Consider the following 20,577-nt stretch of genomic DNA (forward strand, 5'->3'; position numbering starts at 1 on the left):
GCAAAGTGCTCCGCTCACCTCCTCCTGTTTCCAGCTCCAGTTCTTGGAGTTGAGCAGGAGAGCATGTCCTTACTTATTTTCTTGTGGCTGGCTTCCCCAGCTGGCTCTGCCAAGATTTTACCTTGCTGCACGGGATCCTTCCAGAGACTGCCCTGAGCTTACTGTAATATTTCCATGAATGGAAAATGTATTTTCCTTTGAGGAGAAGAATAACAACAACATGCAAAGATGTTAATGTAAAACTATTTTTTTTCTTTATTCAAAATACATCTACAAAGTAATGCTTCCCAGTCCACACTGAGTGCATGTGTATGCAGAGCTTGTGATGGCTTGGTGAGAGGATGGGCTCCCTACAGGATCTTTCCATAAGAAATGGTTAGTATGTAAAAAAATTGTGTAACAGAATTAAGTTGATATGATTAAGTCTTTGCTCTAATAGTATCTTAAGATGACAGCCACATACATTAACATTTGTAGTGTATTTCCCAAATAGAGCCTCAACATTAAATGGTTACTCCATCACAGCCTAATGTTAACTTTTATACACAGAATGCTTGGGGTCTATGTAAAAATATCTCTAATTGTATATCAGAGGATGTATGTCTAGATTTTCAGTCTGTTAGCATAATTAAGTCCATTCTTCACCATTTTCAGCCAGAAACTCAAACACAGCTGCTACTGCCTGACAGCTCCCACTCAGCGTCTTTGACTGGATATTCTTTAGGGGGTAAAAATTAATCTCTAAACCTGGGAGCTGCCTTGCCTGAAACTAATGCCCCTGCTGTTTTTTCTCATAACCTCATTGACAGTGTCTTCATACTGATTCATCTTCTACCATTTTTCTTATGGACACAAACAAAACAAAAGCAAACCCCACTCCAGCTGAAAGTTTTGAATGATTTGATAAGTGGGATTCCAAAACAGAAATATTTTGTTTCTCTTGTTCTAAGGACTTTTGATTAAAGAAAAACACTTTCAAATAAAAAATACCCACTCAACTCATGGACTTCTATTAGATAGCTCATTCATTTGACTTATTTCAAATATATAAGTGGTCTTTATGTTTTGCTAGGCAGACTTCATGGGGGAATGATTTTGGACTCAAGAGAAGAAGTGTTTCAGGTGAAAAAAAAAGCCAAAAAAATGAACCTCTTTTTTATTCTTCCTTAAAGAAGACCTGTACTCTTGGTGTTTTGAAATCCTTTGTTTATAATGTTGCCTGTGCTCAACTCTTTCCTAGCTCTTTAGTGTTCCATAGTGTGCCCACAAGCACCCTTGCTAGCTGCTACCTTCTCTTCTGTTTGAGGAGTGGCAGGAGACATTCTTCCCAGAGTAAGAAAGAAGGGAATACTTCCCCCATTGGGATGAACTGGGCAAAGGGTTTTACGAATAATCCCAGTCCTGGAATGGCCTCCTGCCTGGCGACTTGCATAACCTGCACTTTGCACACAGGACCTGGTGACCACCACACATAGCCATCCTGTCCTTAGAAATTTTCACTCCCATTAAAGTGTCCTTTCTGAAAGCCTTGTGCTCCATGGATGGTACAGGGTGTTCTGAGGGGAAATAGAGGGCAGGCGCTTTCATGACATGACAGGATGTCTGGGCTGGAAGAGACCAGAAGACATCTAGGGAAGTCCCTCATTTTATAGATGAGGACACTGAGGCCTAGAGGTGAGATGGGATTTACTCAAGGCCACATGGAAACTGCCTCTGTCTCTTCTCACAGCTGTGCTAGATGTATACGTGCACCTAGCTACTAATGAAATCAGTATACCAGTCAGAAGAGAAAGGGACAAAATCTTACTGTTCAGCTGATAACCGGTTGTAATTCAAGTTGTTAACATTTTGAAACTAAAACTCAATTGTATTCTGAAAGACTTTTAAATCTCAAAAGTTGATTATAAAATGTTTTTAGCCTACTATTTGTTTAACTTATATAAAAAAATCACATTTATAGGATTGTGTGCCACATAAATTTGTAAGATCTGATCAAGAATATTTTTGATCTTGGTACCTTATTAGGTAAGACTAACATGAAATGATGTAAAAATTTCAATTGTGGGATGAAAATTATACACTTTGGCCACCCAAAATCCTCCCTTGTTTTTTGGAGGACTACTTTCCAATCTTATCAGAAGGGAGGAAAGGGGATTAAGGGGCTTGCTGGAGAGAATGAGCTGTAATGAGATGGAAAGATTTCATAATGGTTTTTAACACCTGGTGCTCAAGAAAGTGTTTCTTTATGTTAGTCTACATCTTGGTTTCACTGTCGATGGGTTTCTCAGTTTCATTGTCCTGTGCAATCAATTGATATGGTTTCTTCATTTCATTCTCTTCAATCACTGAGTTACCCATTTCAACATCTCTGTTCTTCAGTTCATGTCGAGACAAATGCTCCACAATCCCGGCTCCCAGGGAGTCTCCCAGTACGTTGGTGGTGGTCCGGAGGCGATCCCTGCGGGCAGGGTGGGGAGGAGGGAAAAATGAGGCTCCCGTGACCGTCACAAGATTTCAACTTACATTAGGAACTGGCCAGCGAAGCACCTCTTAAAATTCAGTTCGCTGTGTCTACCAACTGCAAGATTACATAATAGACACATAATGTTCATAATAGTAGCTATTAAAAGTTATCAGGCCATATAGATGATGAATATTCAGTTATTAGTCTGACTGGAGTGAGAGTCCCAACAGTGGGGAATGAGCCTTCTATTTCAGCTATTCTCAAAATAATACTAAGATGTCATTTGTCCCTCTCAGTCTCATTTTCTCATGAATGTATAGTGGAGTTTTGCAAAGACTACATGATGTGTGATGTCACAACTCACTGAAGCAGTTGTGAAACTGCAGAAACAGTTAGGAAACTCCAACTGTCTTGCATTAAGCCAGACATTAAGGAAACTTGCAAAATATAAAATAGTACCATTCTTTTCACTAAATGTTGGGGTCGAGGCCGGGCGCGGTGGCTCAAGCCGGTAATCCCAGCACTTTGGAAGGGGGAGGCAGGTGGATCACCTGAGGTCAGGAGTTCAAGACCAGCCTGGCCAACATGGTGAAACCCGTGTCTACTAAAAATACAAAAATTAGCCAGATGTGGTGGTGTGCACCTGTAATCCCAGCTACTCAGGAGGCTGAGGCAGGAGAATCACTTGAACCCAGGAGGCAGAGGTTGCAGTGAGTCAAGACTGTGCCATTGCACTCTAGCCTGGGCAACAAGAATGGAACTTCATCTCAGAACAAGTAAATAAACAAATAAAATAAATTTTGGGCTCAAAAATGTTTATTTTTTACAAAAAAATGCCATTTATGTTAGCATATGTAACCTTTTTAAGGATGATAAATTCATTTTATTTATTTATTTTATGAATTTATTATTGTCACCTTTAAATAAAACATGTTCTAAATTAACAAATGGAAATTTATGTTTGTCTAATATAATAAATATGAATAGATACAACCCATATAGATGAAATGCTATTTCAGTGCTCAATAACTTTGAAGTGTAAAGATCAAAGACCGTGGAGAACTGTAGCTTTATACGAGAGTGCTCATGTTAACCGATGCTGACTGTGGGCCAGACAGTAGGCTGCATACTTTCTGGGCATCATTGCACTGAAGCCTACAGTACCCCTCGGAGGTAGCAGACACAGGTACCCTCATTTTACAGAGGTAGAACCTAGGGTGGTTGGGTAATCTGCCCGGTCTCACACAAGGTCAGGACACAAACACAGGTCCCCGTAAGTGAATCCTCTCTGCCTGGTCTGGGGTTTCACCACACACACTGTCAAGCTCTTTTCATGGTCTCAGTTCCAGTGAACACACGTTGTGCTAACTCCAGCACCTACTGTGTTCTAGGCATTTGCTTTGGGTATCCTGGGGAAAGATTTTCAAAAGTGGAAGTAAACTTTCAAGAGAAAAGGCACAGAGAAGGCCAGTTGGAAGAGCAAGGAAAGGGGGCACGGATGGGCCTGTAGAGGTTAGAGTTTGAGAGTGTGGAGGGTACATTTCTTGGAACTTTTCCCAGATCCAAAACTCAATTCCACTTAATGACACTAGCTCTCTTCCCAGTGTTGGCATGGCTCAACCTCACCCTGTTGGGCTAGGATGGGAAAATCATTCCCACTGGAATGGGAAGCACACAGAGGCAGGGCCTGAGCTGGCATATGGGGCCTGCAGCTTTGTTCCAGCTGCTGTGGCGTTGTGTTGTGCAACTCAGAAACAGTCTTGCTGATTTATGTTGCCTTTGCAGACAGCGGGTTTCCCAATTCCTGAATGGCTTTATGGAGTGAGATCTGCGGCAGCCAGATGTGCCCCACAGGCTGATAGGGGAGTGAGTGCACATGTCGACTGGGGCTCCATCTCCAGATAAGGACCAGGGGTCAGACAATGAGGACAATTTAACTATGGGCCGAGTGGCCCCTCTCCTCAGAGTTCTTTCTGTAGCTGTGCCAGGCTGCCTGGTGCCCTAGAGTGACAGAGGTGGGCCCTGTGACAGTGAGCCAGAATGCAGGCCAAGCATACTCACAGGAACCAGTCCACTGCGATGATGAGCGTGATGTCGTCAGTGGGCAGGCCGACAGATGTCAGCACAATGACCATGGTGACCAGGCCTGCCTGAGGAATTCCAGCTGCCCCAATACTGGCAGCCGTGGCTGTGATGCTGTTAACAGAAGTACCAGAACAGAAAACACTTTTACAAAGCTCCCCAGGTAGAGCATATACGCTGCAAAATACGCACGGTGCCAATGCCTGACTTGCCATGTAACACAAGAGGATGTGCTTCAGGAAAAAAGTAAATGAGGTGTTTTTTTTTTTTTTTTTTTTTTTTTTTGAAACAGAGTCTCACTCTGTTGCCCAGGCTGGAGTGCAGTGGTGCAAACTAGGCTCACTGAAACCTCTTCCTCCTGGATTCAAGCAATGCTTGTGCCTTAGCCTCTGAGTAGCTGAGAATACAGGTGCATGCTCCCACACCTGACTAATTTTCTTGTTTTTAGTAGAGCGGGCTTTCACCATGTTAGCCAGGTTAGTCTCAAACTCCCGACCTCAAGTGATCCACCCACCTTGGCCTCCCAAACTGCTGGGATTACAGGCATGAACCATCATGCCCAGCCTGTAAATGAGATTAAAGAAAAAATTGAACTAATCATCATGCTAACTAATATTTATCATATGCTTACTATGTGTCTTCTGATATACTAATCGTGGCTTATCTCATTTGGTCCTCGTACAATGACCCTTGTGAAGTTGGACCTATTATTTTAGTTGTTTTAAAATAAACTGGCAGCTATACACTTTTTAACATCCCTGAAAGTATTTTGTAAGGCAAAGTTTAAAATGCTGTAGAGTTACAATAATAATTTGTTTCCAATAATTCCCCTATCCAAGTGGAGGGTTGTAAAGTTACTGAACATTCATGATGAATGTTGTCAAAAGAATCAAATTTGGTTTCTTAGTTTGGTTTGCTTAGTTAAATCAAAAGCAAAATGATTTATGCACAAAGTTTTATAGTATTAGGAATACCTTTTATGAAGGCAGTGTAGACATGGCTTGCAAAGCAAATGTTTTATAAATAGTAAAGTATTATCTAGTTATAAGTGGTATTAATAAAGTATTAAGTCTGGCACAGAAAGTGTTCATGGTCCCCATACTGGTCCCCTTCTAAGGTACTGGAACTTTTAGCTGGTATATTGCTCCCCAGAATGAAGGCTACACTTCCCAACTTCCCTTGAAGCTTAGATTAAGTTCTGGCCAGTCAGACATGCATAGAAGTGACTGAACAACTTGCAGGGTATACCATTTCCCCACTTCCCACTGGCTAAAATCTGGGGGTGGTGAGTCATCCCGGACCCCCTGGATAATGATAACACTCAAATGACTCAGTCCCTTATACTACAGAACACCTATCAATCAGCCTTGAAGGCTTTGTGGAGCAGAGCTGTGCTGCATGAAACAGAAATATATTTCTATCTTGTTTGTCACTCTTACTGTTATTTTTAACTCTGTCACATGCAACTGAACCTTTTTTATAACTCAGAGCCTTTCAATCAATATGCCAAAGTATAGGTTACAGGTGAGCTGAGATAATGATTTCCTCAGTCCCATTGTAACTACTTTGGGCCTGAGGTTCCCAGAACCCCCGGGTCAGTCAGTGACCTCTGGCCCTGATCAGCCTTGTCCTTTTTACTCCAATGCACCCTACTACAACTATTATCATTTTCTACTAACACAAAACATACACAGAGTCTAACAACTTATTTCTAAATAAACATAACAACAAATGTATGGTGACTGATTAGATGAAAAGAAACTGAGACACCAAATGTAGGCCATAAATGCGGATTTGAACTTGGTCTGGAAGTAAAAGCTGTAAAAGACATGTTTTGGGGGACAACTGGGGAAATTTGAATATAGATTGGATATTCTGGAAGTATTTTTAAGATTCTTACTATTGTGGCTATGTAGAAAAATATTCTTGTTCTTAGGAGATGCATGCTGAATTACGTATAGGTGAAATGTCATAATGGCAGAGAAAGACAGAGAAAGAAGAAGCAAAAATGGCAAAACGTTTGCAATTTTTCCATCTGGTAGAGGATGGTTGTTATAATATTGTTTCAACTTCCCTATGTGTAGGGCAAATTTCACAACAAAATGTTGAGTGATAAAAATCCCCCCAAATCTGACTTATTTTGCTCTCCAAAATGTACTTTTAATAACAATTTTTTGAAAACCCCACAACAGTGAAGAGCAGAGGCTGATCTGGATTGTGAGTCTGAAAGCGTCCTGTTGCCATTAGACTGAAGCGGACCTTGTGCAAAATAACTTTTAATAAGTAAAAAGGAGGGATTATATTTGCATATGCACAATGGTATGCCTGGCGTATCTCTGGAAGGACACGGAAGAAACTTGCAGGTAACACTGGTTGCCTCTACAGAAGGAAACTAAGAGACTGGGGGAGGGTATGGAAAGGAAAATAACTTTTCACTGAACACCTCAAATATAATAGTTTTAAAAAATTCTCCACAAAAGTCAGATTCTTGAACTACTTGTCAGTGTGGTCTGTCATCTATCTTACACTGGCTAAAAATTCACCCAGGCCCGGCGCGGTGACTCACGCCTATAATCCCAGCACTTTGGGAGGCCGAGGCGGGTGGATCACGATGTCAGGAGATCAAGACCATCCTGGCTAACACGGTGAAACCCCGTCTCCGCTAACAATACAAAAAAATTACCTGGGAGTGGTGGCGGGCCCTTGTAGTCCCAGCTACTCAGGAGGCTGAGACAGGAGAATAGTGTGAACCCGGAAGGTGGAGGTTGCAGTGAGCCGAGATTGCATCACTGTACTCCAGCCTGGGTGACAGAGTGAGACTCCATCTCAAAAAAACAAAAAACTCACTCAGGAGAAAAAGTTCATCTAACTTTTTATTTTATGGCAGCATATATACAAGCTAACCTATTTTAATGCTTTTAAATATTGAAGTATAATATAACACTTTTAAAAAGGAGAAATATCCATACTATGTATTTTATAGACATTAGAAAGAATGATGAGGTAGACATATTTATTGGTCTATTGACAAGCAAACCAGTCAAAGGCAAACATGTATGTATAATATAATTTCACTAACTACAAAAAAGAAGTGTGTGCATGTCTATGCATAGGAAGAGTCTTTCCAAACCAAACATGAACAATGGTCACTTACAGACAGATGTGGGGTGATATGATGGCAGGCAAGTTTCCCTTTTTACTTTATACATATCTATATTTTTTGAACCTTGTTATTAATGAGTGTATACATCTATACTCTAAAAAGAAAACAATTAAAATATCTAAATATAAAATGATTACCCCAAATCCCCACCTCTTGATTATGTGGGATCCCCTTCCCAACCCTGGTTATCCTCTTGTCTTTTAAAGGCATTCTTTTTGTTTTTTTGGTTTTTTTTTGAGATACAGTCTTGCTCTGTCCCCCAGGCTGGAGTGCAGTGGCACGATCTAAGCTCCCTGCAATCTCTGCCTCCGGGTTCAAGCAATTCTCCTGCTTCAGTCTGCCAAGTAGCTGGGACCACAGGCCCATTCCACCACACCTGGCTAATTTTTGTATTTTTAGTGGAGACAGGGTTTCACTATGTTGCCAGGCTAGTCTTGAACTCCTGGCCTCAGGTGATCCACCCGCCCTGGCCTCCCAAAGTGTTGTGATTATGGGTGTGAGCCACTGCTCCCAGCCTTAAAGGCATTCTTAAGAAAGGGTTGTATAGAACTCTTTCCTTGTACCTGATTGTAATAATCTGTCCGAAGTTCAGTTCAAAGTTGTTAACTTGAGCAATGAAAATGGCAGCCAAAGCCTCATAGAGGGCAGTCCCATCCATATTAATGGTGGCTCCTACAGGGAGCACGAATCTGGTGACACGCTTGTCCACGCCATTGTTCTCTTCTAGGCACTTGAAGGTGATGGGTAGGGTGGCAGAACTGAGAACAGTGAAACAGGGCACATCAGCTGAGCATCCTGGTATTTCTGACTGTCTGTGTGTTTGGTCTTTGGGACAGACAGTTCCTTCCTCTCCCATGTTGTAACTTAATGGGAACTGAGTCAGCACTTATATAAATAGGGGAGCGGGTTAAGAACAGTGTGGTCCCCTCACGGGGTCATTTGGCAGCTCTCCTGCTTCTGGGTTCCTCTGTGAGGCATCACTTGTGATCATGCCCCCATCACAACAGCCTGTGCCAAGTCACTCTGCCTCTTTTCCCTCAGGCAGATGTCAACTAAAGAGAGATGAAGTGGGCGGGAAAGGATAGTTGATTTCCAATTCATCCCCGCAAAAGATATGTAGCCAGGCATTCCCCGAATCCCAAATAGGTGTGATTGGCATGAGAAGTGAGAAAGCTGACTCATCATTCCTGGAAGTTTAAAACCCAGAATAAAATGGCTCCTCCTACACCCTACTTGAGGGGCCCTGGCTCAAGGTAACATTTCAGATTCATTTTCCACACATATATACATACCTTGAAGAGGTCCCCAGAGCAGTGATGAGTGCTTGCAACAACCCTCCAATAAAAACCCAAGGGTTTTTCCGTGTTACCAAGAAGTAGAGGAGTGGCAGGACGATGACTGCGTGAATGAATAAGCCAACAATGACAGTCACAGTGTACATGGCAAGCTGCCCCCCAATCACGCCCATGTCTTCCATCTCCACAATCTTCCCGGCAATCAGGAAGAGGATACCCACGGGGGCATACCTGGGGAGAAGCAACACCAGCACGGTTGGAGTCTGGTTTCCACCAAGCTAGTCCACAGAAATTTCCAAGTGATAAGAAAAAGTGAAAGAGAGTTGACCGCCAAACTTTCCTGCCCAGGATACCATTAGGACTTACAGAAACTGTGGACTTCTTTTTTTTCTTTTGTAAATATGAATTTCCCCTGATTCTTGCAGAATCGGGCTTTCCCCTCCCTCAGAATTGCTCTAGGACACAATGTTTTTCTCTTAAACCTGGGAAAAAAGGCAGATACAGAGCTTTTGATACCCACCTCTGTCTTCCTAGACAGCTCTCCTTTCACTACACGGGGTTCACTTTTCTGGTCCTCAGATGCCACTCACTCCCTCTGCCTCCTGCTCCCCTGCTAAGTGTCCTGAACTGCTGGAATCCACTGCACCAACATCCAGACTTTTGGAAGCATTTTCCACATCAGAGCCTAATTCCCAAGTTAAAGCAAGAGGCACACGATGGTACGCCAGTGTCTCAGGTTTGCAGTCAGTTCTCTTTTTCAAGGGCTACTTTTATTATTGCCTTTCCATATCTACATGCCACTTACAAGATTACTTAGTATTATTCTTCAAATCATCTTTTTTACTTAAGTAAATTTACTTTAAGAGAAAATTTTGTTATAGTGCAAATGAAAATCTAGTACTGCTTGCCATAAATAGAAGATGTCCATAAAGTAAATTCATGATTAAACTTAATAATGTGCATGTATGTACTATCACAATCAGGTTATAGGTGTTCTAATGAAGTCATTGTTCCCTACAGGCTGCTACTGCCATTGTGAGCTTTCCTCCTGCAGACAATGCAAGAAAAAGCAACTGAGACTCAAAATGACTTCTACAAGTTGAAATAACCCAGAGGTTGCTTAAAGACCTCGCTGCCTGGATTTCCCTTCTCTTTGTTTCCTATGTGCAGGAAACTACAATCAAACTCACATTACCAAACACAGAGAAGCCAATCACACTTAAGGAGAAGGGTCTCCTGGGAACTATGGAGGACTTGTTTCAAATCGAAAAATACAATGCTTCTTTCAAAAGTCCTTTGAGAATCCAGGCCAGGAAATCATAGGAATACCTGTTTTCAGAAATATAGTAACTGAGCATTGAATGTGCAGGCGAATGTACTGCTAGACAAGCTGCATGTGAGATTCATTCAGGGGCCTTGAATGGGCTTCTTTCATAAAAGAGGTGAAAGGTGGAGGCATTTAATAATATGAAGATAAATGTCCACTTTCGTTCCTGCCAGGACTTCAAAGGAGCCTTCCAAGTGGGGGCTCCCATGGAGACCACATTCTGATCTGTCTTTGTGCCCAAGTTCATATCCATCTTGTACAAATTCCTGAAAAATGGATTTCTCTGGGCTTTGGTGGCATTAAAGACAAGCGCATTTTTAATCATGTTGGTGAGTGACTGCTTTTCTTAGCAATGGATTCTTTCCTGCCTCAGATGCCACAGAGGAGCCTGGATTAAAAATAAAGAATGAAAGAGAGGCAACCTCCACACAAAGCCTAAGTCAGTCAAAGGGTTTTCTCCCTGTTGGGTAAAGTTTACTTTCCAAGGTCAATGTTCCTCTTGGGTTTATAGTCTCTTCCTTTGTCTCCTGCTGTCAACTTTATTAAAGCAAATTTTGTCATAAATTGTGACTTGGCATTTTATAATACTTCCTGTGACTCCTTTAGACATTGCAGCAGAACTGCCATTTACAATTCTTTCTTAGGGCTGAAACAGATGAGGAGCCCTCAGTTTTCCTAATGGCCTAAGGGGCCTCTCCATTTGCTTTTCCCTTTACTGAAAACACCCTTCTTCTGGCACTTTGGTATGTCTTCTTCCTCTGTTCATTCAGGTCTTAACAAAGTATGTCACCTCCTCAGAGGCCTTTCTGCACCATCCAAAGCAAATTTTGTGCCTTCTCCTAGTTACCTGCTATTTTATTTTATTTTTCCACAGCACCTGTGACTAAAGCATATGGTTGATTGAATTGTTTATTGTCTGTCTCCTTTAAAAGAGTGTAAGATCTGGAATATCCTTGTATGTTTTCTTTATTGCTATATCCACAGTGCCTGGCACTATATGCTTAGCATATAGTAGACACTCAATAATTAGGTCTTGAATGAAAAACTAGATAAAAAATGGAGAAATGAGGAATGAGATTCCATCAGCACTGGGGTAAAAGGAGGTGACAGCGTTTGAAAACAAGGAAGCAAACTTATTAGGAGAGGCTTGCAGTTAGGTTCAAGGCCTCTAGAGGCCCAGAGGTTCTTTGATTTTCCTGTGCTTACCAGAGTGAGATCACTGCAATTGGCCATCCTGACTTGTGGCACCTTCCTCAGTACAGAACACATGTTGATGGCAATAACCATCTCATATATAACATATACAGAAAATGGAAATACATACCACATTATTACTGCTACCAGTCTCATGATGGCTTCGTTAAGAGAATCAAAGAACTCTCTCAGGGCCTGGCCCTGTTCCTTCATGTTTCCAATCACAAAACCGAAGCACATGGAGAAGACAACTAGACCCAGGGCATTGACTCCATTCACAGATCCTGGAACTGGGACCAGCTCCTCTGTGATTCGGGTAAGAGTCTCCATGGCCTCAGACACGTTGTTTATCACAGCACCCACAAGCGTTTCGTTGGCCTGGATGGGCACTTTAAAGCTTCTCTTCTCATAGTTGGTTTTAAACTTAAAAATAAAAAGCACAATGAGGATTAAAGGTGATTTTTATTTTTTTTTTATATTTTCCTGTTGTCAAATTTTCTAAAATATTTATTACTCTGTATTCAGAGACTAGTGTTATAGAAAGTCTCTTTCTCTCTCTTTCTCTCTCTCTTTAATCTGTGGCAAACCCCTACTACTTTCTTAACATAGACAGAAACACATACTGAAATACATATAAATCATGACACACACACACACACACACACACACACACACACACACTCTCACTCAAATATATAACAAATGATAACAGGAAAGAGATATCCAGCTAAAGATGCTGGACTGAACACATGCATCTGCTTTTGCTTTCTTCTGAAGCCCTAATAAAATGACTATAATGGGATTTTTGTTTTAAACCATAAACCCAAATATTCACAATAGTCCTCTTCCTTTCTGTGGGGATCATGCTATGGTATAATAGATAAATCACCTGGTATCCTTTCTCTCATATTCCACAGCTGTGAAACAAGAACAACTGTGCTGGCTCTACCTCACAGTGTTGTTGTGATCATCAAATTAAACAGAATGTATGAGAACATCTTGCAAATTTTAAAGTACTGTACTAATTTCTGCTAACGGTGCTCAATGACAAAGCCCTTCAGGGATTAGACCTGTTTAGAGACTTCAGTGGGTATTAAAAATTAAAAATCCCTAAACAACCAGTCTCCAAGCCATTCTTGATGTTATCAATTCTTAAGAATAGGTGCCTGATTAATAGTTGGTGAGGACAACTCACCTTCTCCAAGTCTATAGTGGGATTTCACTTCTAACTCAAGAGATGGTCTTTTTTCCCATCATCTATTCAGTTTCTGCATAGATGCCCCAGTCAGGAGATGCTGGTCACATGAAACAAGTAAGCTCATCCCTCTGTGATTTTAATGAGAGTAGAATTCCTGATCTTGATAGCAATTGTAGGGAAAGCACCAGTGAGAGTAATAATATATGGATGGTGAGTGAATCTAGAATCCAGGGGAAGAAAGTGCTGCTGTATATGAAGTGTTTGGTCATTTCTTTACTAAGGGTTAATGGAAAACTTTCTTATCCACTGGGAAACAACTATTCCCAAACAAAGGCATGGCCAGCTGTCAATACTATGCACACATTCCTGAATAGTTAGTAGCACTGGTAATTTCAAGCAACAAAAAAATTGGCCCCATTCATCTATTCCAATGAACTCTCAAATTTCTTTATTCCATTGGGTTCTTATGCATTTTGTGGATTGTCCAGGGTAGATTTTCAATCCTGATCAGCCTTTCTTACGCCTCTAACGCATTCCCCTTACACTCTGCAGTATGCACAGAAACTGCAACCTTGTTAGAGTTCTGGTCTAAGCCAACTAGACCTGGAGAGAAAGATTTTCTTTCCCTTCAAAATCCTGTAAATGCAAATCCAAATCAAACACAATCAATCTGCACAAGTCAGCACTTTTTCTATCTGAAAGATCTGGAAATCAACATTTTTGATATCACCCAGGGCCAGCTGACTTACTGGAATGTCAGCCCCATGGTGCTGGAGTTGGCTGGTTGGATTGAAAGGCACTTATTATTTATAGTTATAGTTGTTTTTGAACAAAGAAAGTTAGATTTTGGCCTCAGGCTTATTTATTTTAAAAGAAAGAATTTCGTTTGAATGTTTCAATGTGTGCATGTATTACATATTAAAAATAGTCTTAAAAATTATTACAAGGGAAAAAAGAAACAAAGGGAGACTTACATGTGTAAAACCCAGTCTTCTACTAGGTTGGGGTTTTGTTTGGTTTGTTTTACAGATCCTAAGCAGAAGCGTTAGGGAATTACAACAGGAGTGAATTGACACCATATGGAGAAATGTTTGGGAAGTGTTATTTAACCCAGAGTGTCTGTTTCCCTTTTAATATTTTAGGCAACAAAGTTCTTATATTCAAGTGAGGTTAAAGTGAGCTTTATTGATTTTATCTTCTAATAGTAAAAGGTATTTGTATCCACAACACAGAGCCAAGAGTTGCTTGCATATGAGTTAAAAGGAGCTGGACCTCACTATAGCCTCCAGGTCGGGGTCTCATCACCCTGAATATTCCTTTCTTGGAAGCAGAATGGAGTAGCAGAAAGCAGACAGAATTTGGAGTCAACACAGTGAATCTGAATTCGGAGTCTGCCACTTACTACTTGTGAGAATTTGTGCATGATACATAATTGTCTTGAGTTCATGTAGATGAACTGCCCCATCAGTGAAATGAAGGCAGTGATATTTATTGTATTTATGTGAGGACTAAAAATAATGTTAGTGCTTGGCATATAGCAGGATTTACATAAGTGATGATGCCATTCCTTTCTGCTTTGGCTCTCCTTTAGAGTCCATTAGGTCCTTGGTAGACTTGAAAAAAAAAAAAAACCAGTCCATTGATATTTAAATCAAACCCAGAAATCTGAATAATCTCTCTAATCTTCTTTAAGGCAAGTTATAAATATATTTTATATTGGTGTTTGCTTGGTTGATGGGCTTTTGCCAACAGGGAGTTGGGGGATAGGAAGGGGGGGGTCTTGTGATTAGCCTTCTTAACAATAGCAGACTCAATGAGCTATTTGTATGCAAGACACACAGTGTCTGGCAACTACTAAGCCTTCAATACAAGGTAAGACCATCCCCTCCCAAAAAAATTCCTAGAAAACACTAGTGTTTTTAATCTGGTTGACAAGAGAAGTGTTTCTTATAGCAGAGAAATGAGGGGGGAAAGAGGGTCCCACTTGGTTTGGTATAAAAAAGAGGAATTTCAAAGGCGAGTTAATGTCTGTAGAGTGTTTACCTGTTTAAAGCAGGCTTCTACCAGATTTGGAGGGAACATGTTCCTGCAAAGAAAATAATAGTCACTTGCAAAATTTTCCAAGTAATAAGTTTGCTCCTTAAATTCTGTTTCATTGTGTGTAGGGTAAAGATTGCATTGAACCAAGCAACAAATGGAAAAAGAAAAATGTTAGTGGATTTTACGACTTGAAAAGGAATATATGGTCCTCCCTAAGTGTGGCCCATGTAGTTTATATTTTCAGGGGAGTCCAAACTCGACTCATTTATCCTCTTATCAGCCAATGGGGTTCTTGATTCAGCCATTATCTTATTAAAAACTCTGCTGCTAGGAATAATCAAAGTAAGAATGGAAATGACTTTTATCGTTAGTTTTCTGGCTAACTAAGGTATTGTTCAGCAGTGGTCATTTTGGTTATTGTGCCATGTGTCTAGGAACCAAATGTTTTGAATCAAAAGCCATGGTCAGCCGATGGAATTTTGTTCTCCAAAAGTCTCCCAAAGGCATTCTGGGGAACGGGGGTTTGGCACTGAATTGCTAAAGCTTCTGCAGCTCTTTGGTAGCCAATGGAGAGATGAGCTGCAAAATTTGAACTTGAAGCCCATGTGGCAGGATTTGTTACTTCTTCAGAGACTGTGTCAAAGCAGTGTTTATGTTTGTAGGCGGTAGAGTGAGGGACAACACTCTGGCTGGGAAGTCTGTCATCAGCTATGTGACCCTGGCCAAGTCATGGCACCCATTTATATCTCAGTTGACTTATCTCTTAAAGAGGAGATTGGATTAAACTATCATTAGGGCTCCAAGATGAAAGACTGTGGGAGAAGGAGACATGACCCGACAGTTATCTCAAGCTCAAGATTCCAGCAGTTGCATGTTACCAAAGTTATATTTTAATATTATAAACGCTTGTCCCTTTCTTCCTACTAGACCATCCTGTTTTCTTTTCCTTCTTATCTATCTATGGGGTTGTTGCTATCAACCTTGACAGAAATGTGCATTCAGAAGATTCCAGGATACATGCTCAAACCAAGTGATTGGTTGTGAGCAGGATACATTTGTCACTGGAGCAAGGCAGGGCAGAAACACAGTCTTCTGATGGATCAACCAGACTGGGGATGACGAGATTCCAATTCTTCAAACAAGGAGTAAAAATTATAGGGAAAGAAAATGTAATATAATAAAATACTTCTAATCTAAACGATCTGAGGGTAAAGTTCATGAAGAAATGGTGAAAAGCCTTAATTAATTGTATGAACTAAATAAAAACATAGCTATTGAATGTCAGCTTGGCATGGAGTAATGTTACAGGGTGGCTTGATACATGCAGATCATTGTGATTAACTCCCTGAAAAAGGACTTTGAAGAAGAGGCCCCTTGGGCAATGTTTACATACATAGAGATGGTAGAAAGTCACCCATGGTTGGAATTGAGAGGTGCTGCTGAAGGTACCCTCTGCTCCCCAAATCTCTCTTGACTTTACCTGCCACAGCCCCATTCCTTGAGATGCAATGGAGGAATTCCCTTCAGATGATCAATGGGGAATGGGCCCTTTACACAGGTATCTAGAATTGACAATCCAGTCACTCTGCAGGTAAGTTAGCTGAAAAGCTGGGAGGAAATAGCTAGTCTTTGGGAAGATAGACTGGGAGGGACTAAACGGTGGGGGAATGCTAAGCAGATGGGGGATCTAGAGCCTATTATGAGATAGCTTTCCTTTGTCCTTCTAGATTCACTCTCCATTCTGTCTGTGCCCTGGGAGCCTGGCCTCTGTGGACCACAACACATGGGTTCTCTTGCCCTCTGGCTTCCTACTCCTATTGGGTTTGTCTAGTGACATGCACTAACAGATCACAGGGCAGAGGGAGTCTATATTCTCCTAGAGCTCTCTTTGACAGATTTGGTGGCAGCTTCCTTCCTCTATTTAGGGTTCCTGAGGCCCTTCCCTCCCGAGGCTATAGCTCTTTCTGGGTTCCATAACACCTCCTTTCTTTTGCTCCTTCATAGCTAAGGGTGGTAACAAAATAGTTTCTTACTGTTAGTGCTTTGGGGCTTCACCATCCTTGGTAGGTTCCTTTAAGGCTGCCTGCACCTTGGCAAACCTTCTTCAAGGTTCCTTTTGAGTATGTGGCATGCTTCCTGCCAGGACCTGACTGAGCAAGGGCAGGTGTGTAGGGGAGAGGAAGCAGGAAGGTGCCAGGATTGAATTTTGACTTACTTCACAGTTCTACATAAGGCTGACTCTATTACCAAGTCTGCTTCAAGTAGTAGATAAGACTCATCTGTAATCAATGTATGGTTTGTACATAAAACAATGCTAAGAAACCATCCTTTATTCTTTTATTACAGACCTGCCAAATTCTTTCTCCACAAATATTATGAAAGGAAAACCTTGGGACAGGTTTGGCAAGATGATCTCTAAAGTCCCTCTGGAACCAGATTGTGTATAATGCTTTGTGCATGGTGGGCAATGATACTGATCACAAGTTTTAAATCAGAAGGGTCCAAAGAATAGGGCATAGTTGAATAAAAACTAGCCTTAAAGAACAGCACTTAAGAAAAATAGGTTAAGAATTATTAAAATTCCAAGGTGAGCTGCATAGTTGAGAGAGCTCAGTGACCAGATTCTGAATCCTAAAGGCAAGGTTCTCAAAATCCATATCTTCTCCTTGCTCTTTTCGCCTCTCTCATACAAGATCAGAAAATGGATCCTTCCTTCAATTTCTATAAGAAAGAAGTAAAGATATATGACCTTCATTTCAAGCCTGGCAAGGCTGGTTCAGTCAGACACCCCTTCCAGGGTTTGATTAGCTTCCCAGTAAGAGGATCTGGATGGTGAAAATACACCCCAAAGGACGGGCTTGCAAGGACATACCTGATCAAGTCCAGGAAGGCATCTGCAGCTGTCACTCGTACAATTTTGCCTTCTCTGTGCATGTTTTCCTTTGTGCCCTTCCCAGGATGGATGATGATGACAATAATTATGCCAATCACCACAGCAATGATGGTGGTAGTCATATAATAGACTACAGCTCGCATTCCCATCTTCCCTGATGCCTTACTATCTAGGGCCGCCATTCCTGGTGGAGGCAAACAGAAGATTTTCAGGAAGTCAGTCCAGGGAATTCTGCAGCGGAAGACAATGGGAACAGCATTTCCTTTATACTCCCCTACCCTCATCCCACCCAGCAATGGGATTTCGTACATATTGTGAGAACCTGGACTCAAATTTTACAAGGTGAAGGAAAAAGGCCGAGGCTAGAATGGTGAGGCATCAGCGGTGTCAGTGAACATGCAGTCACTCATTTTCTGCCCCAGGAGTTGATTTCACATGGCCAAATCAATACTGTTCTCTAATGGTCCGAAAGTGCATCAGATTCTTTCCTAGGTAACCACCAGTTGGGGAAGCTACGAGTGTGAGTAGTGTGTGTGTGAGTGTGCCTGTGTGCATGTGTGCGTAAAGAAATACTTAAAACATTTTTCTGGCAGGATAATCTAAGTTTACTTCAAGTTCAAGCACTGTGGTGATTCACACACAGATTAACTGCCATTAAATTCTTTCAAAGGAATTATTTTATATATGTATTTGGGAGTCTTTTTTTTTAATGTTTTAATGTACAATTTAAGCTATTATTCTGATCACCCGCTGATCTATCTTCAATTTGCATTTAAAGTAGACATTGGGCTATAAGGTTCTCAAATAGTTTCTCTGCTATTTCATCTCATCCAATCAAAAAATTTTTAAAAATTATCGTGGCACAGTTCTCATTCTTGTACCCTGTCTTCTTCTACTTTGTCCCACAGGTCTGAGATGCCTCATCTCATGCTAAACATCCCTCTTTCCCTCATTTTCAGGACACCTTCAAAGTCTGCCTCAGGTAAGGTGTCATCCTAGAGAAAAAAGGAGGCATGACTTTTAAGGTTTTCCTAATGGCTATAGCTAATGGAACACAGTTTGATGCATTTTCGACTGAGAAACTATTGGAAAAGATACAAAGCTCTCAAAAGATTAAATTATCTATATTAATATGAGCTCTTCTGTTTTATTAGCTGTATCTTCACTTTTCTTCATTCTTTATCCTCCCCAATCCCACTAAAATCCAATTATAGTGTAATCCAATTACAGTTAATTGAGTTTTTAAAAAACAATTTAAAATGGTGTTTCCACAAATGTATTAAAAGGTTATACTGCATTTCAATAATGAGTATCAGATTCTAATGGTGGTTTAATATTTAGCTAGTGGCCCCGTTCACACAAACATATGTACAGGTTGTGCAAACTCTAAATATTTGCATATTTAGAAAGTAAAGTACTGATAAAAATGGTGTCTACGATTGCCAGATAACTGGTTGGGTTTGCTAAAAAATCTTAATATAAAGGTAATTAGCTTAAGTGGAAATCGAAGCCATGACCTTCATTTTATAATTTCATTTGTATTTGAAACGTATCACTTACAATTTTCATTATAAGCCCTTAGTATTTCATATGTTCTTATTTTGAACAACCTATAATACAGATTAAAAAGCAATTAAGTAACAGTCTAAAGGATTTAACACCAAGTGGAATGGAGTGGGAACTTGAACTCGGGTCTTATGTAACTAGGTTCAGTGCACTTTCTGCCTCTGAGAAAACCAACCGTAGCTCCCACAGATAAGGAGGCCAGCTTTGGCTTTGATGCCATGCACTTAGCCTCTTTTATCCTGGGCCACTTTCTCGAAACCAGGGGCTAAGTATTCATTTGTGAGGATGGCACCACTTCAACACTTCAACTATGTTAAAAATGGGCTAATCTGTTCCCAACCGAAGTATCCCATCCCCCTGCAGTTTCATTCTCAGGTCTGAATCACATCTGAAAATATCTTGGCTTGGCTGTGCTCAAAATGATTTCTCTCAGAAGGGGCCCACTCTCTTTCCCATGAGTGCCTGAACTTGTCACCACCAAAGCCTGCAATTCTTCTGGCTCTCTCCCTGTGGAACCGGCGAGTGGTGTAAGCACAATACGCCGGATATCTCTGGGTACCAGGCAGTACCAGGCGGCAGTATTTTCTTCCTCCGAGATGCTTTTTTCCCTCTCGCGTTCTATTTTGTGGTGCTGTTCCGTTCTCACGCCAACTCTTCTCTGACGCTCCTGCCCACTATTCTCGACCTACAGCTATTCGGAGAGAGTGCTAAGTGGTCAAGGCAGAGCACTGGAAACCAAAGTGGCAAACAAAGGATGAGGCTTATATGTCCTTTCTCACACCATGGGGAGAGGGATAGGGAAAGTTATCCCAGTACCCACAGCTACAGGGCTGTTGACTCTAGAAAATAAAGTTTATAGATTTTAAACATGTTTAAAGTAAAAACCTATGTGAAAGCATTTTCTTCATACTTTCTAATTCTAAATAGCTAAAGACAACCATCAAGGCATTTTTTTCCCAAAAGGCACAGAAGGAGAATCAATCATCAAATGAGAGGCCTCCCTCACCTCTGCATATTGGCCCTTATCCTTTGAAAGATAATAAAAACAACAGCTGCTATTGTTTTAGCCAAGAAAGGTAAGGGAAGTATATTCATTAATCACATCTCCATGTAGGTCCTTCCCTTAAAGGAGGATCGAAGTCCCACACAGAGTTACTTGACCACCTCTACCGCCTCTGTTCCAGGTACCCTGGCTTGTGAAACGAATGAGACCACCAGGAACAAGGTGGTACACTGTCATCAGGGAACAGCAGGACTGATGTGTACAATCTGTTCACATACAATGGCCTTAATACTGGTGGCATCAGGAAAATGGAGGAACAACTCTAGAAGATAAAACCCCAAATGAGCAGGGC

The 20,577-nt window shown here is 41.1% G+C and overlaps 1 protein-coding gene across 1 annotated transcript in view; it reads right to left on the bottom strand.

Moving 5' to 3' along the window:
* Positions 1-231: 231 nt before the first annotated feature.
* Positions 232-20,577, bottom strand: part of SLC1A3 (solute carrier family 1 member 3) — an 83,478-nt gene continuing 63,132 nt past the window's right edge. Inside the window, exons 4-10 of the mRNA XM_007961392.3 lie at positions 17,636-17,840; positions 14,767-14,809; positions 11,656-11,948; positions 9,002-9,235; positions 8,273-8,467; positions 4,526-4,660; positions 232-2,458 (exon numbers count right to left, since the gene is read on the bottom strand). Coding sequence (XP_007959583.1) covers positions 2,254-2,458; positions 4,526-4,660; positions 8,273-8,467; positions 9,002-9,235; positions 11,656-11,948; positions 14,767-14,809; positions 17,636-17,840 — 1,310 coding nt within the window. The 3' untranslated portion in view covers positions 232-2,253. The remainder of the gene's footprint in view (positions 2,459-4,525; positions 4,661-8,272; positions 8,468-9,001; positions 9,236-11,655; positions 11,949-14,766; positions 14,810-17,635; positions 17,841-20,577) is intronic.

Source organism: Chlorocebus sabaeus, chromosome 4 (assembly GCF_047675955.1).
Source record: "Chlorocebus sabaeus isolate Y175 chromosome 4, mChlSab1.0.hap1, whole genome shotgun sequence".
NCBI lineage: Eukaryota > Metazoa > Chordata > Mammalia > Primates > Cercopithecidae > Chlorocebus > Chlorocebus sabaeus.